This window comes from Brienomyrus brachyistius, chromosome 12 (assembly GCF_023856365.1).
Source record: "Brienomyrus brachyistius isolate T26 chromosome 12, BBRACH_0.4, whole genome shotgun sequence".
NCBI classification, from domain to species: Eukaryota; Metazoa; Chordata; class Actinopteri; order Osteoglossiformes; family Mormyridae; genus Brienomyrus; species Brienomyrus brachyistius.
Window position 1 is genome coordinate 139,548 of NC_064544.1, and position 25,290 is coordinate 164,837.

Consider the following 25,290-nt stretch of genomic DNA (forward strand, 5'->3'; position numbering starts at 1 on the left):
CTGGCAGACCCTGTGCTGTGACCCCCCAAGCTATGGAGACGAAGATAGGGCAGCTAACAGGGGAATTCCAGTCTACCTGTACTCGTACATGTGCACATGGTAAATGAAGGATTTATCATTAAAAAACCGAAACAAATCCACTGCTACTTCAGATTTTTTTTTAACTCAGTCTGTTCAGATACTACAAGTCTCTGCCTACAATCTATGTATTCTATTAATATTAATATAAATATTTAACGTGGTTGGATCAAGGCTTGAACACTATAGCATCAGAAAGCAAAACCCAGGGTTACTGACTTTTTCCTATCGTGTAAACTTATATGCCTATGAACATCAATATTAATCTAATTAGTGCAATGAGAAGTCCTGCATTTCCTTTAACCACAACATTGTGTAATGTTGCAGTGGGGGGTTGGTCTGGGTTTGGTCTTTACAGGGTATTTTTAAACAAATAATTAAACAATAAATACAAAAACAATGATTTCCAATTGGACCTTTGATAGAAGTACACGTTCAACTTATATGTCATGTTAAAATATTCTTAAAAATGAAAAAGCAAATTTTATCCATACGACTACTTATACTACTACGCGTTCCTTTGCTATAAACTACTTGTCCCAGAGTGCAATGCTACAAAGAACAGCCAGTTGAAAAAAGAATGATAAATGTATATGTCGTTTTCGTATTTTTAGTATTACTTGACTTAGTATTTAGAATTTAAGAATAAGTCGGTACCGAAATATAGAGCACAAATTTAATATAATAAATTACAGCGTAACCTTTGACCCCAAGATGGCTGCGCCCACGGCAGTGTCATGCAGTCCTAGTCGGACTTTGCTGAAGGCTAAGCAGAAAGATCCAGAATTGGAGAGTACCATTTAACCATGAATATCATACAACAGAAACCCAGTATGTCATCATAAGAATATGCGTAAGGACTGGAAAAGGTCCAGGGTATCTACTCTCAAGATTACTGACTAGTAGATCGCGGCTGACGGACTGCTGTAGTTTTACCTATCGAACTCCAAGATGCGTCTGCCATTAAAAACATATCAAGGGCTTGGGTTCCCTTTAGTCGAACGTCTTTTGGATGTAAGGACATGCAAAATACGAAGGAAGCAGTTATACAGCACGACCTTCACTTTAATTAGGCATCGCTGGATGAGAAACATACCTTCAATATGTGCTTTCACCTCCAAACAGTTCAGCACACAATCAGAAAAGGTAAATAATAGAGGCTCTTTAATATATGGTTACGGCTGGTGATAACAAGCCCTGTAATAGTGTCATTTTTGATGGGTATCGAATTTAAAGGGTACTTCTTTAAGTGTACATATAGATGTACGCTTATCGTATGTGTTTTCCTTTTCAGGATAAAATTGATATGTCCAAATTTCCTGTCGAGAACATTAGAAATTTCAGCATCATCGCCCACGTTGACCATGGTAAAAGCACTTTGGCTGACAGATTGTTGGAGTTAACAGGTATGTTGTGCTGGTTGCACTAATTAATGAAATGAATGTAAGGACCAAACGTTTCAGATGAATGTCAGCAGTTATTTAATAAATGAGGGGGGGGGGAATACAATACGCCTGGCTTAGAACACTGATGTTCCTGTTATCGCAGGAGCCATTGCTAAGACAGACCGCAACAGGCAAGTCTTGGACAAGCTGCAGGTGGAGAGAGAGAGGGGGGATCACTGTGAAGGCCCAAACAGCCTCTCTGTTCTATACTCACCAAGGCCAGACATATTTACTGAACCTCATTGACACGCCTGTGAGTTCTGCCCATTCTGTCATTTGTCAGGCATTACAATATTATATGTGTTATGTAACATATTGTATATATGTGTGCGGAAAACAATAGCCATTTGTCACAGTTGTTTAGTGTTCATACCTTCATAATTTGTTCTCTCATATCCCCTAGTTTTTTTGTTAGTTTAAAGACAATGTTGAGATTGATTTTGGGTGTATTTCGCTCGTGCAGGGTCATGTTGACTTCAGCTATGAAGTTTCCAGATCAATCTCTGCATGCCAGGGGGTGCTGCTGATCGTCGACGCGAATCAGGTAAGAGGTTTTTCCTTCGAGGTCAAATGGGCAAATCTGTCTCCACATTTTTTTAATTATAGAACATATTTGAACAGTGTAGATTCCCTTTTAAATAATTATTTTGGGACACTATTGAAAATTGTTCTTATACAGCTACATCAGACGTGATGTTGACTGCTGATTGGTTGACTGCTGTTAAACTAATGATGCGCATGTGATTGTTGTGTCCAATCAATTTGAAGGGGATTCAAGCACAGACAGTCGCCAATTTCTATTTGGCTTTTGAAGCCCATCTGACTATCATACCCATTGTAAATAAGGTACGTGTCAGCTTGCTGTATGTACACTTACTGTATGTGAAAATTAGTTATCCTACTTTTCAGAAAAGAAGTAGTTTGCACGTTGTAATCATTTTCATTTCTTTGTTTGCTATGTTCTTATGGCCAAAAGTTCTGTAGGTTTATGTTTAATTTTTCTCTCTGCATAATATTTTAGATTGATTTGAAAAATGCTGACCCAGAAAGAGTGGAAACACAGATTGAAAAAGTGTTTGAAATTCCAAAAGACGACTGCATACGGGTATGAAGCTTCAGGCCGACCAGAGCAAATACCGTCTGGTTTCATGGTACTTAATAAACTCAATGACTCCCCCCTCTTCTCAGATTTCAGCCAAATTAGGCACAAATGTTGAGCGAGTGCTGGAAGAAATCGTCAATAGGATTCCTCCGTAAGCCTTTATTCTCATTCTTCATCAGACCCTTGAATTCCCCATATAAACTGATTACATATAACTTAGCATATAGTGATATGTTGCTATGGTTTGTATGGTTTACACACAAAGTAACAGTGTTTGTCCAGTGCCGATGTTTGTCAGTATATGTGACTATATTTAAAATCTTCCATTCCCCCCCCCCCATCTCAGTCCCAAGGCTAAGACAGATGACCCCTTCAAAGCGCTGGTCTTTGATTCCACCTTCGACCACTATAGAGGAGTGGTGGCCAATATCGCCTTGTTTGGGGGGCAGGTGCGTAAAGGGGACAGGATCATGTCAGCACACCTGGGCAAGGTGTATGAGGTCAACGAGCTGGGAATTCTGAGGCCGGATGAGAACCCTACAGACAGACTGTAAGTCTGCCATGAGCTCTGGGCCACTTTGGGTGTCATCGGCATTGCTTACCATAACAATGTTTTATTGACTAAGTACTTAAATCGCATAAAAATGGATCTAAATCTTCCCTCATAATCGTAATAATACCAAAGTTATCTGTACTGAGCTTTGGTTTTATTTTTTTTATAATGTACAAACAGCCTTGTTATGTTAGCCCAGATCTGTGGCTTCACGTAAGCAGACTTGCTGCCCTGCAGGTTCGCTGGGCAGGTGGGTTACATGATTGCAGGGATGAAGGAGGTGAAGGAGGCTCAGATTGGGGACACCCTGTTTCTCCAGAAGCATCCCGTCAAGCCCCTGCCGGGATTTAATCCCGCAAAAGCCATGGTGTTCGCTGGTATGCATCATATAGCTGCACTTGACGCTGTAAGAGATGTTGCAGATGTACGAGTCAGTTAAGGTAAGATGCCTGCTTCTCACTCCGCTTCTCCCTGGCCAGGCATGTATCCGACAGACCAGTCGGAGTATAACTCCCTGCGCAGTGCGGTGGAGAGACTGACACTGAACGACTCCAGTGTGGCAGTACAGAGGGATAGTAGCCACGCGCTGGGAGCCGGCTGGAGGTAGGGATGCTGGAGGGAAACCCGCGGGCATGTAAAACGTATAAATAAGGGAACAGGTAATATGGCAGAAGCCCCCCCATAAAGGTTACAGCAGTTCCTTTTGTTTTCTTCTGTTCATCTGCTCAGTAAACATATATAAAAATTGCTCACAGCACATTATGCTTGATTGATTAACTGCTTAAAACACAGCGTAGTAACATCCTGTAGGTACAGATGCTGGTTTGATGATGTTAACATAGCCTGTTTGCTATATTATAAGGTCCCTTACATAAATCACTTGAAGCTAAGCAGATCATTTTTAACTAGCTGATATTTTAGTAGCTTCACATCTTTTTATACACAGCACTTAGAGCAGATAAATCAAGTCTGTATGATTCGGATTCGATCGTGAGTGTTAGCAATGTTTGTAATAGTGTAATTAGTACTGGTACTAAAGAAGTGTAATACCGAACAGCTTTAATAATTCGGTACCTTTTCAGTACCAGTATCCCATGTAACACTAGTCTACAGCAGAGGTGTTTGCTGGAAAGTTGAGCTAATCCAGGAACAACTGGACACAACACACTAAATAAGACATCTTCTTATATTTGTGGCACGGAAAAATAAAAATTGCCGTGTTGCATACTAGATCGATCTTTGTGTGTCATCGTTCCGAAAACTACTGCAAATAAGTCGCACGATGGCGACATTAGTCATGAATTGCATTCTGCTGTGCGATAGCACTTTCCTTCCTATGTCGAATTCAACACAAACTGTCATCCACGGGGATGACGAAAATGTGCTCGGGCCAGGATCGTTAGGCACGATATGAGCACAGACCAGAGGGGGAGTCAGTAGGGGGCGCGGTACAAGGCAACTGGGCCAAGTATACGTACAGTGTTGAAGTCATGCATTGGGTGCATTTTTCGTTTTATTATTGCCATCTACAGACTGGGGTTTTTGGGGCTGCTGCACATGGAGGTGTTCAACCAGCGTCTGGAGCAGGAGTACAACGCCTCGGTCATCGTGACGACGCCCACCGTCCCGTACAAAGCCATCCTCTCATCGGCCAAGCTCATCAAGGCAGGGGCCCATCCTCAGGGGGGCGCTGCGGCGCATTATCTCCACTCAAGCTCCTGTAAACAATCATTCTGATCTTCTTTCCTGACCTAATACAGGAATATGGGGAGAAGGAGATCACCATCATAAACCCAGCCCAGTTTCCTGACCGCTCCGTGGTGTCGGAGTATCTGGAACCCATGGTCTTAGGGACCATCATCACTCCCCATGAGTACATTGGCAAAATCATGACCCTAAGCCAGGTGTGTCTACACAGGGGTCTCCTTGGGATTTTGGGCTGGACTGGGTTGAATGGAATAACCATGGTTTAAGTTTACTAACCTCGTATCCCTGATGAGCAAGGGTGTGCGGCCACCACAGGGCACACAGGTACTCAATCACATACTCACTGGGCGATACTGAGATGCCAGTTTATCGCACTTCCATGTCTGAGGTTTCCTGGAAGCCAGACTATTAATGTGCAGAGGGGAAAATGCAAATTTCACGCATTGCACTGCCCTGAAAGTATAATGCAAATGGGGCTTTTCAGGATACGCACGCACCATGCATTATTTTGCTGGCCGATTAAGCACATTTATTCTGTATTAAACCCAAAAAAAAAAAAAACACCCAGTTAAATTCACGCCAGTAAATAGTTTTGTCTCGTGCATCCTTGCAGAATCACAGGGCCGTCCAGAGGAACATGTTGTACATTGATGACAAGCGTGTGATGATGAAGTACCTCTTTCCCCTGAACGAAGTCATCGTGGACTTTTACGATCACCTGAAGTCGCTGTCTTCTGGATACGCCAGGCAAGATGCCACTTCTGTTTTCGACATTTAGTAACTCTGTTACCTCGCGTATTAGCGTGATCACCGATCTCAAAACTTTCCCTGAAATCAAAAACCTTTTAATGACGGCGCAGACTTACGTCCAGCTCTCGAATGCTGTACGAGAACTTTGGTCGTGGAAACGGCAGTGCGGCACCTCGGCGCCAGGCGTCTCATCTCACGTCTCGTTCTCACAGTCGCGCAGCATTCATCATATTACCTCTCACATATTTAAAAATAAATGTATAAATGCAATAAATATGTTAAATATGGTGCAAAGGTGACATTAAAACTATATCTAAAGCGGGTCTGCAGCTCTACCCGTACACTATGCTTGAAATATAGGTAAAGGGCGGCTATTCATTAATTGACTAGTCGTAGGAATGGACCTTGGTCGTCAAGTGAGCAGTGTCTGTGTTGAATCGTATTGGTGATTGATAACGAGGAAAACGGGTTTAATTACAATGGCATGTATGATTGTTTGCTTATGATGATTTCTCTTCGTAGCTTTGACTATGAAGAAGCGGGCTACCAGCCGGCAGACCTCATAAAGATGGACATCTTACTGAATGGGAAACCGGTCGAGGAGCTGATCACGGTTGTCCACAAGTAAGGCTTCCATGATCGCTTTCAAGTCAGAAGAATCGATTATCAGAAAACAGTCATTTGAGATACAAATGTCAGACTGCCGTTTGTAGCCTTCAGACAGATGCCAGTTCAGTAAAAAAAAATGTAGTAAAGTGGGATAAAATATTTGCTACTGTAAACAAACTATGATTCTGGTGACCAAGACAGAATTAAGACCAGAATTCTGATAGATCTTTTTAAAACAATGAACCGCAAACTAACCTCAGACTGTAAACTTATTTTTTGTTTCTAGAGATAAGGCACACACCGCTGGCAAAGCCTTGTGTGAAAGGCTGAAAGACTGCATACCCAGGCAGCTGTTTGAGATTGCTGTACAGGCAGCCATTGGGAGCAAGATCATCGCAAGGGAAACGTGAGTATTTATATATACACAATGCATATTGATGTGTAGAAACACTAGTGTTTTACTGTTGTCAGAATGGGTGATGCATGGGTTAAATAACTATGATTTATTTGTAGCAAATGAATGCAATTACAGGTTTATTCACCTACCAGCATGAGTTGCCAGTCGCATTAGTAAGAGCTTGAGTATTCATACCGTGAGTGAATCTGCTGAAGAATTACATTGAGTCTTGTATGTTTTTTTTCCTTCCATATTATAATCAAAACTAATCTTTGTGCCCTACAACAGCATCAAAGCCTATCGGAAGAACGTTCTTGCGAAATGTGTAAGTATGCTTCCTTCTTAATGATTTAGCTCTTCTGGAGAGCTGGACACCGTCCTCTGTCCCAGGCAGTCAGTGGTGATATGTTCTCTCTAGTATGGGGGTGACATTACTCGGAAAATGAAGCTGTTGAAGAAACAGGCAGAAGGAAAAAAGAAGATGAGAATGATTGGGAACGTGGAAGTCCCCAGAGATGCCTTCATCAATGTCCTGAGGAGAAAGGACAAGTAATGCAGTGGCTTCTAGCACGAAGTGAGTCCATAAAGAAATTCTCTAATTTTTAACACAGTGGAGACGAGATGGTCTGGTGATACTTGAAGCTGAAAATCAACATGTAAATAAACAGTATTGGTAAAATACAGAATTCTTTTTATTGTAAGGAAAGCGGTCAGGTGCAGACTGTGAATGACATTTCCACTGACATTCTGTCATGCAGCCCAATTGGCAAAAAGTGAACACAAGAAAGGCCATGAAAAAGGGGCGGAGGAGAGAGGGTTAGGAAAACGCAAACGGTCCCCTGTGTGCTCAGAGAAAATTATACAAGTACACATGACCAATGTCAGTAACAATACCTCCCAATTTCACTTACTGTAGTCCCCATCACGAACACAGAGGAAAGGCAAGAGTATTACCTCCCAGAAATAGAATTAGCAAAGTCAAACGCTGTTGTCTGCAGTATACCAAAGCAGGAGTGACCAGACTGCACCAGCTGAGGAGCGTACAGAGTAAATGACCTCACCACGATAGTGCAGTGCAAGAAGGTTTAAGGTTAATATGCCAGGATACGGACTGACCCCTCAGCACGTCCTGTTATAGAGAAAAGTAAAGGAGTGTGGAGGCCCAGTTCTGACAATCTTAACCAGTAACAGGTGTGTAGTATATGAGCTCTACCCCTGGCTAAGTATGTTGTTGAGGTCTAGATGAAGAGTTGGACCTACAAAGAGACTGAAGATGAGAACATACCAACTTGCTAAATGTCTTTTTTTAAACTAAATGTAGAAAGATGTGCACGTCTGAGCCTGAAACAGATCTCAGCATTTTCACAGTGACTGAAGGAGTCCCTTCTACAGTACAGAAGCGTTTTAGTTGACAAAGTGACTGATATGCATAGGTCACTGCGTCGCCAGACGGCTATGGAGCGTTTCCTGTTGGCCGGCCTTAGGTGCACGTCTTCAGTCTTTGTGGTCCCTGATGCTGTGGAGTGGATCCACCAACTTGTTGTGCACGTGCATCAGCCCTTAAGGAAGAACAACAAATCAATTTAGGTGGAAATTCTCAAAAAAAAAAAAAAAAAAAAAAAAGTTGACTACACTCTAATCTACACTCAATTTTTAGCTTAATATTGACCATCAGAACCTTGAAAGGGGAGCGAGACTTTGAACCTGCAAAGAAACTCTATAGATTGTCAAAAAAAAAAAAAAAAAAAGCTTCAATTGGAAATAGAACAAAGAACACAGACATTATTTCATGAGTTCTCTATTTTTTCCCCCATCTTCACACCTTGAAAATACTTGACGGTCTTGACTCTGAGTTCAAGGGTTGCATCCTCATCGCATACAAAGATGGTCCTGGGGTGCTGCTGGAAGGCCGAGACGGTCCACATGTGATTCACTCCCTCCTCTATGGCCTTATACAGGGCAAACGCTTTGTGGGCTCCTGTGATTAGGATCATAACCTTGAGGGGAAAAATAAAGTACACTTTACAAACAGAACTATTTGCAAAGAGAACATCCTTATCTAGACCAGCTGCTTCTTCTGCAGGCAACTGCATCTTAAAGCATGTATAGAGAAGCACAGTAGGGGTATGGATACCCTGGCAGATTCTGGGGGCCCAGTACTTTACAGGGGCACTTGAATACATAAAATATTATAAATCGGGGAGCCAAACGTGACACTAATGAACCTGCAGGTCCAACATTTCTACCTATGCTCCTGTATGTGGAAACGAAAGGCAACGTTACCATCCCTCCTGGGAAGTGAGCCCAAAACCTAGAGTTTACAAGTTCCATGCCTTTATATTACACCTGTTGCTCGAAACGTTTATCAAAACAAGTAAAGTAGTTTTACCTCTCTAGCATCCATCACTGTTCCAACCCCTACAGTCAGAGTCATAGTGGGGACTTTGGATAGATCATTCCCAAAGAAACGGGCATTAGCAAGTATGGTGTCCTGAGCTAGAGTCTTCACTCTGGTCCTGGAAACAAGGCTGGAACCAGGCTCATTAAAGGCAATGTGCCCATCAGGTCCAATACCTGCAAAGCACATGTCACACTAAGAGGCAGCACAAAGCTAAGCAGGGAGTGCATTTTGTTTTTTTAACTGCACAATTAATGCTGAAATCCATAGAACATGACAAATAAGACACATACTTTCATCCCATGACTCTGAAGTCAACATTCAGCCTGGAATACGCCCAGCTGCAACCTGGTTTATTAATGATTTGAAACCTAAAACTCGCCTCCAACGAACAGCTCTATCCCTCCGGCATCTGCGATCTTCTGCTCAAACAACTCGCATTCCTTCTGCAGGTCTGCGGCACTGCCATCCAGGATGTGGGCATTCGCAGGATCAATGTCTATATACTTGAAGAAGTTGTTCCACATATAGGAGTGGTAGCTCTCTGGGTGGTCTCTGGGTAGCCCTGAGAGTGCAAAGGGAAGACTTCTCTTTGACATATTGCACAATGAGGTATTACTTTAGAAACGCTAAAGAAAAGTCTAAAACCAGAATGTTCTTTAAACGTTCTACTTCAAAAACATAATATCTGCAGGAGTCAGAAGGAAGGCCGAGTCTCATAAATCTGACAGTGAGCTTAATAGCAGATCCATCTACATCCTCTTTCCACACCCTATGAGACTTATCCTGAAAATTTGCTGACACACCAGTCCCCCCCTTCCTGTACCACAGCAGCTGTGGTCAGCACATTAAAACTTACCAACATACTCATCCATGTTGAAAGTTTTAACATACTTGAAAGAGATGTCTCCATTTTTGTGGTATTCTATTAACTTTTTGTAACAGCCAAGCGGGGTGCTTCCTGCAAAAAAGGTACGATTTTTTAAATCGTTAAATCTAGATTAAAAAAAGTTAGGAGATCAGTTATTTGGTAAACTACATTAAGCAAATGTCCACTCCTTTACCTGTGGGTAAACCTAGTGTAAAGTACCTATCGGCACTAGGCTTGAATTGGACAATGCGATTCCTAATGTACTTGGCAGCCCATTCACTGGCCAGGTCGTAGTTGTCAAGGATTACCAGCCTCATTTTTCTTTTTCCTTACAGCCAGTTACTGGTGGAACGGAGTGAGAAAGCTGGAGATACAGCACATTCACATACACCGGTTACAATACAAGATTACAAGATTCAAAGGTTTGAAAACGTACACCAATTAGCTAGTCTTTAAGCGAGATATACAAATTATCGAAGTTAGCAAGTTTCTAGCGAAATTCCTAGGTCTCCGTGGTAAGGACAAAAGATAAGGCTATTAAAATATCTGCAAATGCAATCACATTAACAAGCAGCCGCGCGCCAACACTTACACGAGCCGCTCTCTTCCGGCTTTCCTGCCAAGAAGCGGTAAGGACAACATTCGCTCACATGATAAACTTCCAGTCACGTGTCACAGGGCGATGCGCTCATTGGCTTGTCCACAAACCATCTGCACGCAATTTAAATGGTACTATGTGCGTAATCATTACACCAATTGTAATAAAACCCAAAGCTGTGTAGCAAACTGAAAATTTGTAGCGTTGTTAATACTTAAAACCCACCGTGATACTATTAAGCGAGCTAGAGTTTTTAAGATATCTGTGGATGTAGGAATTTTGTAAAGAAACATGAATTGTTTTATCTTATTAACTATAACCAGGCATCTATAATGCAAACAATGCAGTCCGTCATCCCGGAGGTTGCCTACTTTAGTCAGCTGACTGGAGTGAGATTCCAGACAAGTCTGCACACGTATACACACGCATTTACATGTATGTCACAGTTTTATCACCTTGTAAATAGTCCGTAGGGTTTGCAAAATACCCCAACGCTTTTGATGTAGCTAATTTTAGTTTTATAATGGAATAATATAGATTTGCCGTAAGATTTCTTGAGTGAGACTCTGAAAGAGTGAGTTTCACGCCAGATGCGTGAGAGTTGGCAGCCCTGCAATCCTGATATTGGGAAGCACCTACGTTTCGCAGAGCACGTTTCCTTCACCGTATTAGGCGTTACTGTACCTTATGGAAACCCATGAATTAGTCATTGTTAATAGTTAATGCATCAAAATACATTATATGTGTTTTTAAGAGAACGCGATCATTCTGTGCATTGCAGGAAAACTACGCTGAACATTAATTGACAGTAAATACATCCGTCCATTTTCACCCAGCTCCTCCTGGTAGATGGTCGCAGTCTAAGTGAATAATACCTGTTCATACTTAAATGAAAAAAAATCGATAAAACATGCCCACGTGTTGTGTTATAATACTGCAAAGCAAAGGCTACTGTATTCTCTGCTTCTGAAGTGGGCGCAGTAGTTAATTAGGAAAGTGAATGAACGCGCTGCTTGGGAATTAAGAAGGAACTTAAAGGTGCTTCCAGGTATTGACTGCTGAGAGATGAACTTGGTGCTGCAAACTCATTTGCATTGAGCTTTATTGAATGTGGATCATTTTTGGACGGATGGATGGATGGATGTCGCTCGCTTAGGGCGGCCGGTGATGAAAATAGAAGGTTAGCTGGGAATTGATTTCTGCGAGGAGGAGAGGATTAATAGTCTCCTGTAGGACGCCAGTATCTGTGGTTAGTGTTGCTTTATTTCTCCATCCCCCGTCGTCACACTGCGGGCTCACCCCCACCTCTCTTGATTTGTGCCTCTCGTTAAAGCAGACCCAGATTGCTCAATTTTAAACTATTATGTCGTAAATATCTATTATAAAAATTGGCAGGGTTGGGCAGATTAGTTAGATAGTTAGGTTTGAGTGGATGATTATGCTAATTCTCTAGCTGTTCAATTCCTTACTTGTGCTTAGAGTTTTAGGTACAAATTCTTTATAGGCCTATATTCTTTTCCAACAAAATTAGTAGACGATAAAAGGAAAGCCTACAAGAATGGATGATGGAACATGCTAGAAAAAAAATCCTGAAAACTATATAATTGCAGTGGTGTGTAGCTGGGCGCACAGTGAGGCGCAAATATCATGAATGTTCACAGCATTCAAATCTGGGGGGTTTCTCTTACTAACTAAACGTTGTTTGTATTGGTTGTGTTTTATAGATCCACAGAGAGACCAATGTAAACATAACTACAGAACAAGTGTTTTAAGAATATTAACCGTAAGACGCTCGCATAAAAATGTCAGACTTGTTATTTAATAAGGATTTACTGGTTTTATTTTTATCGAGCCAATGAATTCTGTATACAGTATAGCCTAATAATGTGTTTCATACTTTACGGTGGTATCATTGTGAAAACAAATTACCACCGTTTTCGTGTCTGACAATTCAAAGTGCATCTACATTTGTTTATTTTACAACTTTCAATTAAAACAGCATTAGAGAAAAACACCTTGCAGTAATAGTTTCTCTGAGACCTCTATCACGGTGCCACAGACATCCTGTGAATTTCCGGTCCCTTAATACCTTGATGAATTATTCAGCTCCCTCAAGACATACATGCAAGCAATCTCGGTCTCTTGTGCATGAACTTCTGTTGTTTTGTTTCAACTGAGTAAAAAAAGGCCCCCGTCAGCTATCACGTAGCAATATCCATTAAACCTTATTTGACACGTTGATAAAAGTTGTCTCTACAAAATAACAGTGTCAGACATTGTTATTCATATAATATTCTCCCAGACCTCAATGCATCACAAAGATGCTCCATCTAATTGTTAGAAATTAAGTATCCTCATGTATGAAACAGTTAAGAAAGACCTGAAACTTTCTTGATATTTTGAGGTGATTAATCATGCAGCATCCTAAAAACTGTTTTTTTTAACAACTAGGCCCAGTACGATGAATTTGTTTTAGTCTTTTAAATTTGACAAGCCGCATATTTTAGTAAACTGAACTGAAAGGCATGTATACATTCACGGAAAGGATGAAGTAAGTCAGGAGATGGACAAACTATGTCCTAATCCTGGATAAGATAAGTGTTTTCAGTCAAGACTGGTTGGACTTCAGCCGCTCCCCCCAGTGCAGTGTATTGACAGCAGTTTAATTCACGGAAGCAATGTCCCATGGCTCGACAAGGTAAATCATCCTTCAAGCACCCAGCGCAGCAAAGTAGGTCTCGCACCTCCCTGAATAATGTCCTGTGTTAGAGTGATGCCTCCTGTTTTGTACCTTCATTGGAATCGTCGGATGGATGGGTTATGCAGGATACCACAGCAAGCTGTCGCACTCTGCAAATAGAAATAAAAAATCGCTACGGCAGCGCATGGAGGCCAACTCTCCGGCCATCTGCATCGCATACGCGCCGAAATTAATTACATTTTTTTTTCTTTGCAGCAGTTCCTCTGTGGTCACTTGCATGAGTTCCTTCAGAAACTTCAGCTCAGTGCTTCAGAGGGTTATACAGCACAAAATGTAGCTTTGAAAATTAGCCTAACTATATAAACACCTCTTTTGCCAAAAAGTACAGTTATCACCTTTGATTGCCGCACCATCTTTTGCATGCCCCATCCCACCCCCGCTCCCTATTTGTTTAATATCTATGTATGCATTACATTGTGGAGAGCAAATGTCCCCACAAAGTGGTAAAAACCTGTCATTTTGACATTGTGGGGACAAGGGGAGATTCGGTTTTAAAAAATCTGTGATTGTGATGAAAAAACGAAAAATGGACAATTTCGTGGATTTTATTTGGTTACTCATGGGTAACCAAAAGAGTTTAGGGCTGGGTAGAGGTTAAGGGTGTCATTGTTGGGATTAGGGTTTTTCCCATAGAAATGTATGGACGTCCCCATTTAGATAGGTACACCGACTTGTGTGTGTGTGTGTGTGAGGGATTACATTGCTACACAGAGTAAACACACGTCAACAACAACAAAACATAAACATGAGGAAAAAAAGGCACATCAGCGTGACGTGAAATTACCATACGCTGGAAACGGCCGGTGACGATCTTTAAGCACACTGGGGTGGAAGGGGGGGGGCAGCTTGGAAGTTTGTGCCTTTAGCTATAATCCTCCAACTGTCATCTGTTTATGCACAAATGAATTACCTTAGTGGGAACTGTGAAGGAATTGGAGTGCAGAATGATATAAGTAAAGTAAATGCATTTTACAGACATCAAAGTTTTAAGTGAGTGTCGCAGCATTGCATTACATTACTTGTTAGAGTTATTTATAATAGTGCGGTTCAGATTAGCACCAGCAGGTGGTGCTGTGGACCTCATCTAATTTTAGCAAAGTCGTGGATATTATTCAATACTACAGTATGTGCAGTGAAGTATAATATTATGTGCTTGTAAAGTACACTATTTAATTATATGGTTTCACCTATTCATCTGTCCCTGTTAAGCACTTGATGTTCTGCTGTTCTCATAAACATTTATATAGAAGGTTGGGATTTACGTCTCCTATTCATGTTTTATAAGGCTGATGGAATTAAACCAGTAATAGCTGTTATGCTTGATCCATTTCGCGATCTTTCATTTAAAATAATAATAATGATTTTTTTTTAATTATTCAGGTTTTATTTATTATTCATCATAATTCAGGATAAGAATCTTACTGTATGATTCCACCAGGAATTGGGTCCATCAAACTCTCTCCTTATCCTACAGGCTAAGTGCTGAGGTCTGATTTCTGAGCTGAATCCTATTGTAGTTCTGTGGTTGTGTTCAGTGGTCCCCAATATTTATTTATGCAGTCATTGATTTGTGCCCACAGACCATTGTTCTTGACCTTGTACGTTTATTCTGTCCTAAATGAAAAGAATTTATCCTTGTGTAGCTGAATTATTTAAAAGCTGACTGCTGCACACACACACTTGAGAAACAAAAGCCCCTTTTAACTGCTCTCTGTGGTCTGTGGGTTTAATACAGCTGGAGTATGTCAGTTATAAAGGTGAGTACTGTTCCTTTAAAAGGCGGTGCCACACAGAGCATTATGTCACCATGGCTTCCCCAGACCCTGGACTAATGATGCTTAGAGTTGCTCAGCTTGGGTTTTTTTTCAGCCTCTCTCCACTCCTCTGCTCACTCACTGCTAGTGTGACTTCTCTCCCTCACTCTTTCTGTGTGTCTTTCCTCTCATTCTCTCTGTTCTCCCTCTCTCTCCCTATCGCTCTCTCTCCCCTCTCATATCTCCTCCAGCAGGGATGTAGCACTCTTTCCCCAACTTGAGCCCGTCCCCCACGCACCACGCATGCTGCGTCTCGGGGGCACTTTTTACATTTAGTTTGTGATTTCAGCAAAAAAAAAAACAGAAAAAAAGGTAAAGAAACTTCTTCTTTTTGGACTTTTTGGTTGTCTTTCCTCCTGGGGGGAGGGGTGGGGGCGGGGGAGGTCATGGCTTTGAGGGAGAGTGTCCTGCCCATCAGCGAAGTGTCGGGCTCCTTCCCGGAGGTGGTGGAGCTCAACGTGGGGGGTCAGGTGTACGTCACCAAGCATTCGACGCTGGTCAGCGTCCCCGACACCACGCTGCACGCCATGTTCTCCCGCCGGCCGCTCCGCGACCTGCCACGCGACAGTCGCGGCCGCTTCTTCATCGACCGCGACGGCTTCCTCTTCCGCTACGTGCTGGACTTCCTGCGCGACCGGCAGCTCGTCCTCCCTGAGCACTTCCCCGAGAAGGAGCGGCTCCAGCGGGAGGCCGAGCACTTCCAGCTGGCCGAGCTGCTCCGGCTCCTGGCCCCACGGGTGCCCAAGCAGGGCTCGGTGAACGACGAGGGCTGCCTGAGCGACCTGGAGGAGAGTTCTCAGAGCAGCGAGCCGGCCCGCTCAGCCTCCGGCGCCGACCGGTGCTCAGGCTTCCTCACCGTCGGATACCGCGGCTCCTACGCCGCCATCCGCGACGGCCAGACCGACGCCAGGTTCCGGCGTGTTCCGCGGATCGCCATCTGCGGCCGCATCGCCCTGGCCAAGGAGGTGTTCGGCAACACGTTGAACGAGAGCCGGGACCCCGACCGACCACCAGAGAAATACACGTCTCGCTTCTACCTGAAGTTCACCTACCTGGAGCAGGCCTTCGACCGGCTCTCGGAGGCCGGCTTCCACATGGTGGCCTGCAACTCCACCGGGACGGCCAGCTTCGTCAACCAGCGGCGGGACGACAAGATCTGGAGCAGCTACACTGAGTACATCTTCTTCAGTAAGTGCTGAATTATTGACAGTGGTATTAACAGTCATATTATCAATTTTCCAGGAAATGAACGACAGCATTCGGGGCTCTTCATAACCAAACGATTTAATTCTTGTGAAAGTTCTGGTGGGAATGAGAGTCTGGATAAATTTGGGGGGGGCAAAAGATGGTGCGGATGATCAGAGGTGACGTCTCAGCTTTTTGTCCATAGAGGTGTCTAACCCAGGGTCATCCGCCAAAACTATGCTCCACCCCCACTGACCAGATGCCACATATCCAAACAGTCTCCTGTCTGCATCTGCTGCACCAACAGGTGGGGGGACTGTGGAAAAGTGGGGTTGTGGGGGGGGGGGGGGGTGTTGACCTGACCGTACGCCTCTCAGACTCGGAGACCTCGTTTCTCTGGACACGCTGCCGTCTCACTTGCCCGTCGTGTTGAACTGGCTGGTTAAATGACCAGCCGACGCTGTGTGAGGTGAGACAGGTGCAGTTCAGCATCAGAAATACACTTCTGCTCTTCTTTGATGTTCAGGTTAGTCTCTTCGCCATAATGGGAAGCAGGTCCTGGGAAATTAAAGCCTAGTGACCCTGTAGGCATTTGCGGGCTCACAGAGACAAGCTCCGCTCCTCCTCCCTTCACAGCAGCCCTCTTTCAATTTATCTTCACAGAAACAGCTTATTTTCTGAAGGCTCGGGAAAAAGCAGGGGGAATTATCGACATTTGGGCACGAAGGAACTGTTCATAGGAAATAGGCACATATGCAAAATGGCGCTCGTGGAGATGTTTGCGTCTGGGCGTTGGTTTCATGCTGTGTGCATGTAATGTAGAGCAGAATAAAACAATGGTATGACAGTCATGAAGAATTTGCTCTCGGTGAGTAATGTGCCCTCAGTTTGTTGCAGCTGATGTACAGAACAGTACAAAAGGCTTTAGCAGTCAAAGAAAATGTTTAAAGCTATTTATCAGGGTGGAAAGTGTATATTTCCTCAGAATTTGCTCACAATTTAACCTTAGAACTGGTGCACATTAACAGTAACACGATAGAAACTAGTAAGAGTATATTCTGTTCTCCTAGAAGCTGCTGATATCTAGTTGGATGGCTAGATGGACACAGCTTCAGTTCCCTAACCTCTCCTCAGGGGCACCCCAGCCATTCCATGCATTTAGTAAATTCCGCCACCAGCTCATTTAATTAATTAATCAGTTTAAAAAACCAATGAGATATTGATTAGCCATACGAGGTGTGCTAGCGTTTGAGTCAAAAAACATGGCTGTACTGGATGGTTCCTGCAAATTCTGGGTGACTTTGTAAAGGTTCCTAAACGGCTAAGCCCGCACACTTTGACATGGTTTTACACCAACATGAAAATCATTTCAACATTATTTTCTTTGACCGCATTTGACTTTTGCACAACACTGTAGTTTTCATCCTGATGAAGACGAGGATTCTGGGAAATTACCGTAATATGGAACAAATGACAGAAAGCTTTATTTGCCTTTCATATAATTCTAACTACTTTGAAATGTGTCCGTTTTTGCATATCCCCTCTTGCTGTCCTTTGAGACATACACACAAAAATTTAGGTTAGAGCAAAGCTTGGGATCTGAACACAGGGTCAGCCATCCACCCAGTGCCCCGGAAGAGGTTTTGGGGGTTAAGGACCTTCGTTAAGGGCCCAGCAGAGATGTTGGTACTCTACTGAACGTGGCATTAGTGTTTGAGAGAACCTTCAAGGTTGTGTTTAGATGGTCTCTCTTCATCAGTTCTGGAACTCTGGCACTTAGAGCCATCAAACTGCCGGGAATGAATGTTCTAGGAGTGTGTCCCCCGTTCACGCGATGTGGGACACCCGTCACGTGGTGTCCCAGCGGCCTCGGGTGTCCGCGGGTCCTGCCTGCTGATTTGAAAGCTCTGACCCGGGTGAGAAAAGCGAGGAATGGGGGGGGGGGTTGCTTTGTTGCCTGTTGTTTTATTCCATGGGATGCTGTTTCGTGAGACCAATGCTTGTTACCCCTGGATATGCCTCAGGAGAACTGGACTTGTTTTATATGCAGGGTTGGGGAAGATAATTATTTTCAGTATCACAGAATGAATTCCCTGACTCCTGCTTGAGGAATTAGTTGATTTAATTGTGTCACACAGGCATTCTCTTTATATCTCTCATTTTGATTGAAATCATTTTGTATGACTGTGTATGCATGTGGAATATGCATCTCCATGTGTACACGACTTTTCATGTAAAATGACTATTGCAAAATAATCATTATAAAAAAATTTCAGTCCGTTTCCTGTCCACTTCATGTCCACTTCCTGTCCACTTCATGTCCACTTCCTGTCCACTTCCTGTCCACACTTTTCCCATCAACCCTTTCGACAGTGATATTAAAAGAAACTGAAAAGTTTTCTTGTTTTCTTGTTGTGTTGTCAGCAAACCAGTACAGATGTCTGTCCTCCCTGCTCCCTGATGTAATTAACTCTCTTCACAAAGATGGTGCCTTTTCTCGCTTGCTGGCTATGTGCTGTCCGTGACCCAGCGTGCCAGGATATTTCAGAAGCTGGCATGAAATAATCAACAGCACCCTTTGGTGAAGCGAATGATTAAGCACATTTCAAGTGGCCAGTCAGCAAGCCAACGGGACGCACTGCCATATGTGTGGAGACCTGTCTTGAATAGCCAGGGATTTGCTTTCTAGGTGTTCCAGACCATTAGATATTCAATCTTCCCTCCAGCTAGAAGACTAGGAGTAGGCCTAGCAGACTTGTATTTCTCTCCCATTTTTTCCTGTCCACCGTTCGTCACAAACTAAGCCGTGCCCTTCCCTCGTTCCTCGGGCGTTGACGGAACCCCCCACGACCTCATTTCGGAGCGTCCCGCGGCAGGCCGACCGCCGGTCTGTCTCATGTTCACTTGGCGCTTGCACGGCCCAGAGAATGAGAGACGCCAGAGGAGGGAAGAACCTCGACTCGCATCGATTTCGCCTCTGATTATGTCTGGGGAAAAAAGCTCCAGCTACGGTTGACTTTGGCGGTCAATAAAAGCAGTTGATGTTGAAAAAGAAATAGACCCCCACGGATTCCAGGTTCAGCATCGATCTGAAGAAGGTGTCAATCTGGAGTTGATCTTCCATAATGATGCCTGAGCAAGTCATGGTGGTGAGCTCCAACTTGACCTAGTCCATCATTGTGATGGCATTTGCATCAGTAAATGTGTCTTTGGTGTAACTTTCATGGTAGGATTACAGGGTAAAGCATTGTGCCGAAGACGGCGGGTCACATCCACCTGCGTTTAATGCAGCTTAGCATCCAGTCACCTGGATAAGGCTGCAGCTGCGGTAACCCAACAGCAGATGTGAAGGACACACATCGAGGAGATCTGTTCTTCATGGGGGAAATGGCGCGTGACTCCTGCTGTTTCATTTGGGCGACATCTGCCAGAGCTGCATGTTCAAGCAAACAGGAAAATAACCACCCGGTCTGCTTGACCCAGACTGACACACCTGTCCGCGTACGGTACTGTCACTTACGGGAAAGTACCCAAAAGAGATAAGGACAAGGGCAATTCACCCTTACTAAACCGTTTGCCTCACCTCCCTCCAAAGCGAAAGAATAGATATCTAGGAACTGATGCTGCAAAACCATGCAAATCATGAATATTCATCTCGACTGCCCTCATGTTGTCAAGGTGCAGCGTTTTAGACATAGCTGCCAAATATCAGAGCGCGTGGGTGGAGATGCTGGCTTATAATTGATCAGGTTATTACATACTACTGCTGTGACATCCCACTCTTCCTCTAAAGCCCACTGGCTTATGTTATTGTTCCATACCCATGAATAATTCATGAGTCAGCCTGCAACTGGTTATTATAAGAACATGCACTGTTTCCCGACCCAGCCTGAGCCTTTATCTGTGGCAACACACAAATACAACAACTCTAGTAAAGCAATTCGTTCCATTTTGTAGCTCTTTCAAAGTGACTTTGGCAGCTGTGACGTTAGATAACACCCAGCTTCCCTGTATTGAAGAATAAAATATGTTCATATTTAAGGATGAACATGTACATTTGTGGATTTTTTTCAGTTGTGGTGTTAGTGTGCTTTGTGTCTGTCTTTTTTTAATATTTCTGCAGAATTTTCTGAAATAGTTTTAGGAGAGTAAAGCAAGGGTCCAAAAATGCTTTCTGTGTGTTTCCATATTTTGCTTTCCTATGGATATTAATTGGTTTCCAGTACTTGAGTGCAGTGAGGAAACAGTAGAATTAAACTCCGTGGCTAACACTGAAATTCTCATCAGTATGTTCCAGGGAGACCCAGGTGTCTTCTGGCAGAAGGGGCTTGTACTTTTCTGGGATAGGAGACTCGGTACCGTAACTGAATGAGATGCTTGCTGGTGTAGGGCTGCTGAATTCATAAGAAGAGTAAGGTGAGAAGGTCTGAGTTGAGGGTGGGGGGCATTTAAGTTCATTTCTTTGTGCTCTTTTCACTTTTTCTGAAGTTATAAAACCACTTCTGCTTCTGTCTAGGAATAAGCTGGCAGATGCCTACATTGTGGACGTATCAGGCTGCGCTATTTTAATTACTGGCTGGCTTCCACGTAGGATTTACCGCAGCCGTTATGTCAGATGTCTGTTTCATCATAACAGTGATATACCACTGGGGCTACCGTTCAGCCAGTATAAATTCCCGTCCGACGAAGGTCACTGCTACAGGGACAGCGCCAGACAGGGCAATCTGAAAACCATTCTTCCTGAGACACGAGTCTCTGCTCATCCTGACTCCGCCTCCCATGGGGTGTAATCATACATTTTTCATTCAATCCTCCTGCCTGTTAACAACGTAAGGCCTCAGAGGAAACCAAATGAAATTCTGCAAGAATATCACTACTCAACATTGGACATGAAGTGAAATATATAGAGACACTGCACATGACAGTCCTGGCTTCAGGGTTGGGAATTAATTTTCCAAATTTAGTATTTTCGATTCCTTAACCTCTGCACATCTGTATGGGGAGGGAGTTTCCTTCTGTATTTTCTGCCGATTTTATTCATCTCAACTTTGAATCACAGCAAAACTGACAGCATTGATTCAACACTGTTGGTGTTCCAGTCCTGTGGAATCAGGGTCAGTGTTAAAATAATTTCAGTCAGTGCAGTGTGTGGCACATCAGATGAGGCGTCTTTGCTTGCGAACTGAAAGTTGCCATTTCAGATCCCATTATTGGAACATTGGCCATACCTCCGTTGAGTCCTAGTGCAAGGTCCCAAATTTCTCTCCCCCATTTCATTAACTTAACTCTGCTAGTTTTGCTTGCTGGTTACTTCGACCAACAGCTACAGTGGAGAGTGAGTTCTGCACAATAACATACAGCTCATAAAGCTATAGTATCTCTCCAGTGTCCTGGAGGGAATCGAAATCGGCATGCATGACCCATGAAGTGAAAAGGGAAAACACCGGCAGGAGGCAAGCGAACAAGCTACAGTTTAAGCATCCAGTGACTTGACAGGTCGCAGTGAATAAATAAACACTGCCAGTAGTCCAAGATAGGAAGAAAGATGCTTCATGATGGATAGCAGCATTAGTCAAAAACGGATATGCCAGTGCCCTAAGCTAGGCTAACGTGTTAGCACTGTTATACCAGGATGACAAGGACAGCAGCGACCTGACGATCATTCTGCCTCAAAATAGCCAGTGAGAGACACTTGAACCATAACTGCTATCAAGACGGACCACAGCTTTCAAGTCTGAGTCTGATGGCTGCACTGTTTAAAAAATCAGTAAATCCTCTATGCTGTTTTGACACAAAGGCAATAGGGGCGGAACTACAGGGGCATCGGTCCCAGCTGAAAGCTGATTGGCCCCACAAAGTGCCCCCTTCCCTATCATTTATTGATTCGAAATATATCATTGGCTAATGATAAGGTTGACTCCTCTCTATGAATTATGGCCCTTTGGTTCGCCCCAAAAGCTGATTTTTCTCAGAGAAACTGGGATGGTGGTTCAGGGGGCTGTACTTCAGCCAAGAACATCCAGGGTTCAAGGATGTATGCGTGGAATTTGCATGACTACCCAAGTATCCTCTTACCACTAAACAGCATCCACTTAGGAGAAGTGGTATCTTTAAACTGCCCATCACGTCTGACTGTGTGCCCTGCAGTGGACTGGCTTCCCACGCAGTGTGACCCCTGTCTGCCCTGAGCTCCCTGGAGAGGCTGCAAGCTCAGCATGACCCTGTACTGAAGTGCTATGGAAGATGCACGGATCAGAAAAAGGAGAAAGCCTTTGGAGAATGCCAGTCTGTGAGAATACCTTCACACACAGACGGTGCACGGATGACAGACGTGTGTTTAGAGGGATGTGGAATTACAGGCAGATGCGGCTGTACTTTCAGCGGCTACTGTGAAATCAGACTGTATTCACGCAATGCTATAATGTATATAATGTGTACATAATGAGAGTTTGGTAAGCTGCTAAAAAATATATTGTAATACGGAACATTGAATGAGGGCTTTGATTAATGCCGAGAGATTAGCATTTGGATTAGTAGGTGTTTATAAGCAGAAACAGGGCAGTGGTGTGTCTGACATGATAGAGGGAGACGGGCGATTTCGGAACACTAATGTTTTTTGTTGTCAATATAACAATATTGTCAGAAATTGTTGTGTATTGTTAACATTATGTACCAGTAATACCGGTAGTCTGTGGAGAAATTACATACAAATGAGTGCCTTTTCCTGCACTATTTTAAAGGAGCAATTTGCATTCTTTAAGGATTGATCAAAGGCGAGAGTTGGGCGATGCACAGTTTACTTTCCTCTGCTGCTGTTTAATTGATGGACAATCTATTGTGTCATGTCTAGAAATGCTTATTTTATGGTTTAGAAGGACAGGATCCTGCTAATGGTGACAAGGCAAGCTTTGTAGTCATTAGTCTGATCAAACATTACAGGAAGCAGGAGATTTAGAATGCAGCGCATTTGGGAACTAATTAAATCAGCTATTAGTCATGGAAAATTACTCACTTCTCTGCTAAAAAACTTGAGTGAAACATTTACACACTGTGATATTCGACTCATGAGTTATTTTACCATTGTTAGATTTATAAATGTTTTTTTTTATGTAGATTCTAGAAAAGACATGTGTTTGACATAAATCTGTTTTGAGAATCAGCCATTCATTTCTAAGAGACAACTCTATCCGTTAGAAGTGCAAAAAAAAACAGAATAGAAACAATTTTTATAAATGTTTATTTGCAGAAAGACGGTAAAATATTTGTGTGGGGTGAGAAGGCAAGATTATGGCGTTTAAGAGTGAAGTATTATGAATAATTTCATTTGCTGTCTCTATGGTTACATCTGTTCCTATGTTGTACCTTCCCAAAAATACCACAATGATAAAAAAAAATTATTAATCCCACAAATAATTCAGAATGTGTGATATGGATCCCAATGCAACCGAGTCACACGTACCTCTCTCTGCACGTTGCACAGTGATTAGATATGCCCTTGTTGACAATCGGTATAGCCTGCATATATTGAAAAGATCAGTTACTTTTATGATCTCTGAAAATTAAGGTCAAGGGACGCTACAATGCTAAGCCCAAGGATTATCAATTACACCAGTATGTCTCCCAGTAAACAGCTATTGCCCTGGAAATCTAATTTCAGAAACAGCGTCCAGGTCCGCTTAGGATCCACCTCCTTCGAAGCTGCCATCTTGATGGATCTCTCTAGGGTGAGGTTGACTACCTCAGCAGTTATTGTAATTTTTGCTATGCTGCGGCAATAGTTAGCATTTGCATGCCAGGCGTCACATTCTCCTTATCCCGGCTATTGAATGATTATGTCCAGGCTGTCGACTTTAAATTAAATGGGCTTCACTGGTGTTTCATCTCTTTAGCATGTAGGGATTCTGCACCAGGAAAACCATCTCGTTTGGCTTACATTTATATCCTTAGAAATGTGTTACGATGACATCTTCAGTGGTCACCCCTTTGCTTGTCTCTATTCGTGCCTGTCTTGTATTTATTCATACATCATAATGCCACAGTTTGTCAAAAAGATAAACAAAGGAACAAGCATTTGGGCAAAGCTGATGAACCTGAATGAGTAAGAACGATGTCACCATGTCTTTCATCGACATTATTTGGGACTTTATTATCAAACATATTAGTCTATTTAAAATTACAGGGAGCTGTTAGCCATTTAAAAATGCCACTGTTCTTAAGTCTCATTCCTAAAAGAAGCAAGTGGTATTTCTTGCTGTGTAAACTGACAGAATCATTCTCAGTTGATCCTGGAACAAAATACATTAATCCATCCATCGATCCATCCATCAATCCTCCAGCTTCTTATTCAGGACAGGATCATCCTGAAGACTATCTCAGGAAGCACGAAACACAAGGCGGGGGTCACACTGAACTGGCTGCCAGTCCATGGCAGGGCGCACACACACGCACGCACACACACGCACACACACCGATACACTCGATCCCTAAAACGTCATGTCCTTAAAAATATTTACTTTTTTATTGTTACATGCATATCCTCTTGAGATTCGGGGAAATGTTTCTTTTAATATTGATTAAAATATCGATTTTACCAGAAGAAGATGTTGTGAAGCTCACTCCCCCCACACATGTGATGTCATCTTAAAGCCCCCACTGTCCTCTTTAAGGGACAACAGGACTGAACTGAGTCGCATGTGTAGTGTGAGAGATACGAGCAGAGGACAAAAATCTCAGGAGAATCGAGTAATAACTTCAGCATCCAGATCCACTCATTTCCAACACTGCCTTCATCAAGAATGTGATAACACCATACCAAGGAAAGATTAACCCCTTTGATCATCTGAGTTTAAAAAAGGCCTCAGCGGCCATACTTTGTGGGTCTGCTGCTCTTGGGAGACTTTCATAGCACCAAACCTCTTCTCCGTTTATAGTGAGCCAAATTATCTTGACATTTCCGTCGACCGAAATGATAAGCTGTAAATTAAATAACACCCATGCACTCATTACATAACACTGTCTCACT

General features: G+C 43.1%; 4 protein-coding genes across 6 annotated transcripts in view; 2 read left to right on the top strand and 2 right to left on the bottom strand.

Annotated features, from left to right (window-relative positions):
• The first annotated feature begins 794 nt into the window (after positions 1–794).
• On the top strand, positions 795–7,215 carry guf1 (GTP binding elongation factor GUF1). Its single transcript, XM_048970043.1, is given in 18 exon segments — positions 795–1,224; positions 1,373–1,484; positions 1,627–1,691; positions 1,693–1,776; positions 1,987–2,067; positions 2,292–2,369; positions 2,545–2,628; positions 2,712–2,776; positions 2,972–3,175; positions 3,416–3,555; positions 3,658–3,781; positions 4,711–4,843; positions 4,939–5,082; positions 5,499–5,632; positions 6,158–6,259; positions 6,531–6,650; positions 6,930–6,966; positions 7,060–7,215. Coding segments are annotated over 18 exon segments (2,037 nt in total). The 5' UTR covers positions 795–1,029; the 3' UTR covers positions 7,195–7,215.
• Positions 7,216–7,315: 100 nt separating this feature from the next.
• On the bottom strand, positions 7,316–10,606 carry gnpda2 (glucosamine-6-phosphate deaminase 2). Of its 2 annotated transcripts, XM_048970048.1 has the most exons (7): positions 10,503–10,606; positions 10,104–10,274; positions 9,899–10,000; positions 9,422–9,604; positions 9,031–9,215; positions 8,464–8,638; positions 7,316–8,200 (listed from the first exon to the last, which is right to left on the bottom strand). In XM_048970048.1, the coding sequence occupies exons 2-7, from the start codon at positions 10,225–10,227 to the stop codon at positions 8,136–8,138; spliced, it is 834 nt and encodes a 277-aa protein (XP_048826005.1). In that variant the 5' UTR covers positions 10,228–10,274; positions 10,503–10,606; the 3' UTR covers positions 7,316–8,135. The 2 variants fall into 2 exon arrangements, with proteins under 2 accessions (XP_048826005.1, XP_048826004.1); XM_048970047.1 differs by lacking the exon at positions 10,503–10,606 and having other exon boundaries at positions 10,104–10,461.
• Positions 10,607–12,494: 1,888 nt separating this feature from the next.
• LOC125704464 (stonustoxin subunit alpha-like) overlaps positions 12,495–25,290 on the bottom strand; it is a 302,833-nt gene continuing 290,037 nt past the window's right edge. The window contains exon 3 of the mRNA XM_048970036.1: positions 12,495–12,558. Coding sequence (XP_048825993.1) covers positions 12,510–12,558 — 49 coding nt within the window. The 3' untranslated portion in view covers positions 12,495–12,509. The remainder of the gene's footprint in view (positions 12,559–25,290) is intronic.
• Positions 15,470–25,290, top strand: part of LOC125704471 (BTB/POZ domain-containing protein KCTD8-like) — a 40,282-nt gene continuing 30,461 nt past the window's right edge. For both annotated transcript variants that reach the window (XM_048970046.1, XM_048970045.1), the window contains exon 1: positions 15,470–16,271. In XM_048970046.1, coding sequence (XP_048826003.1) covers positions 15,470–16,271 — 802 coding nt within the window. The remainder of the gene's footprint in view (positions 16,272–25,290) is intronic.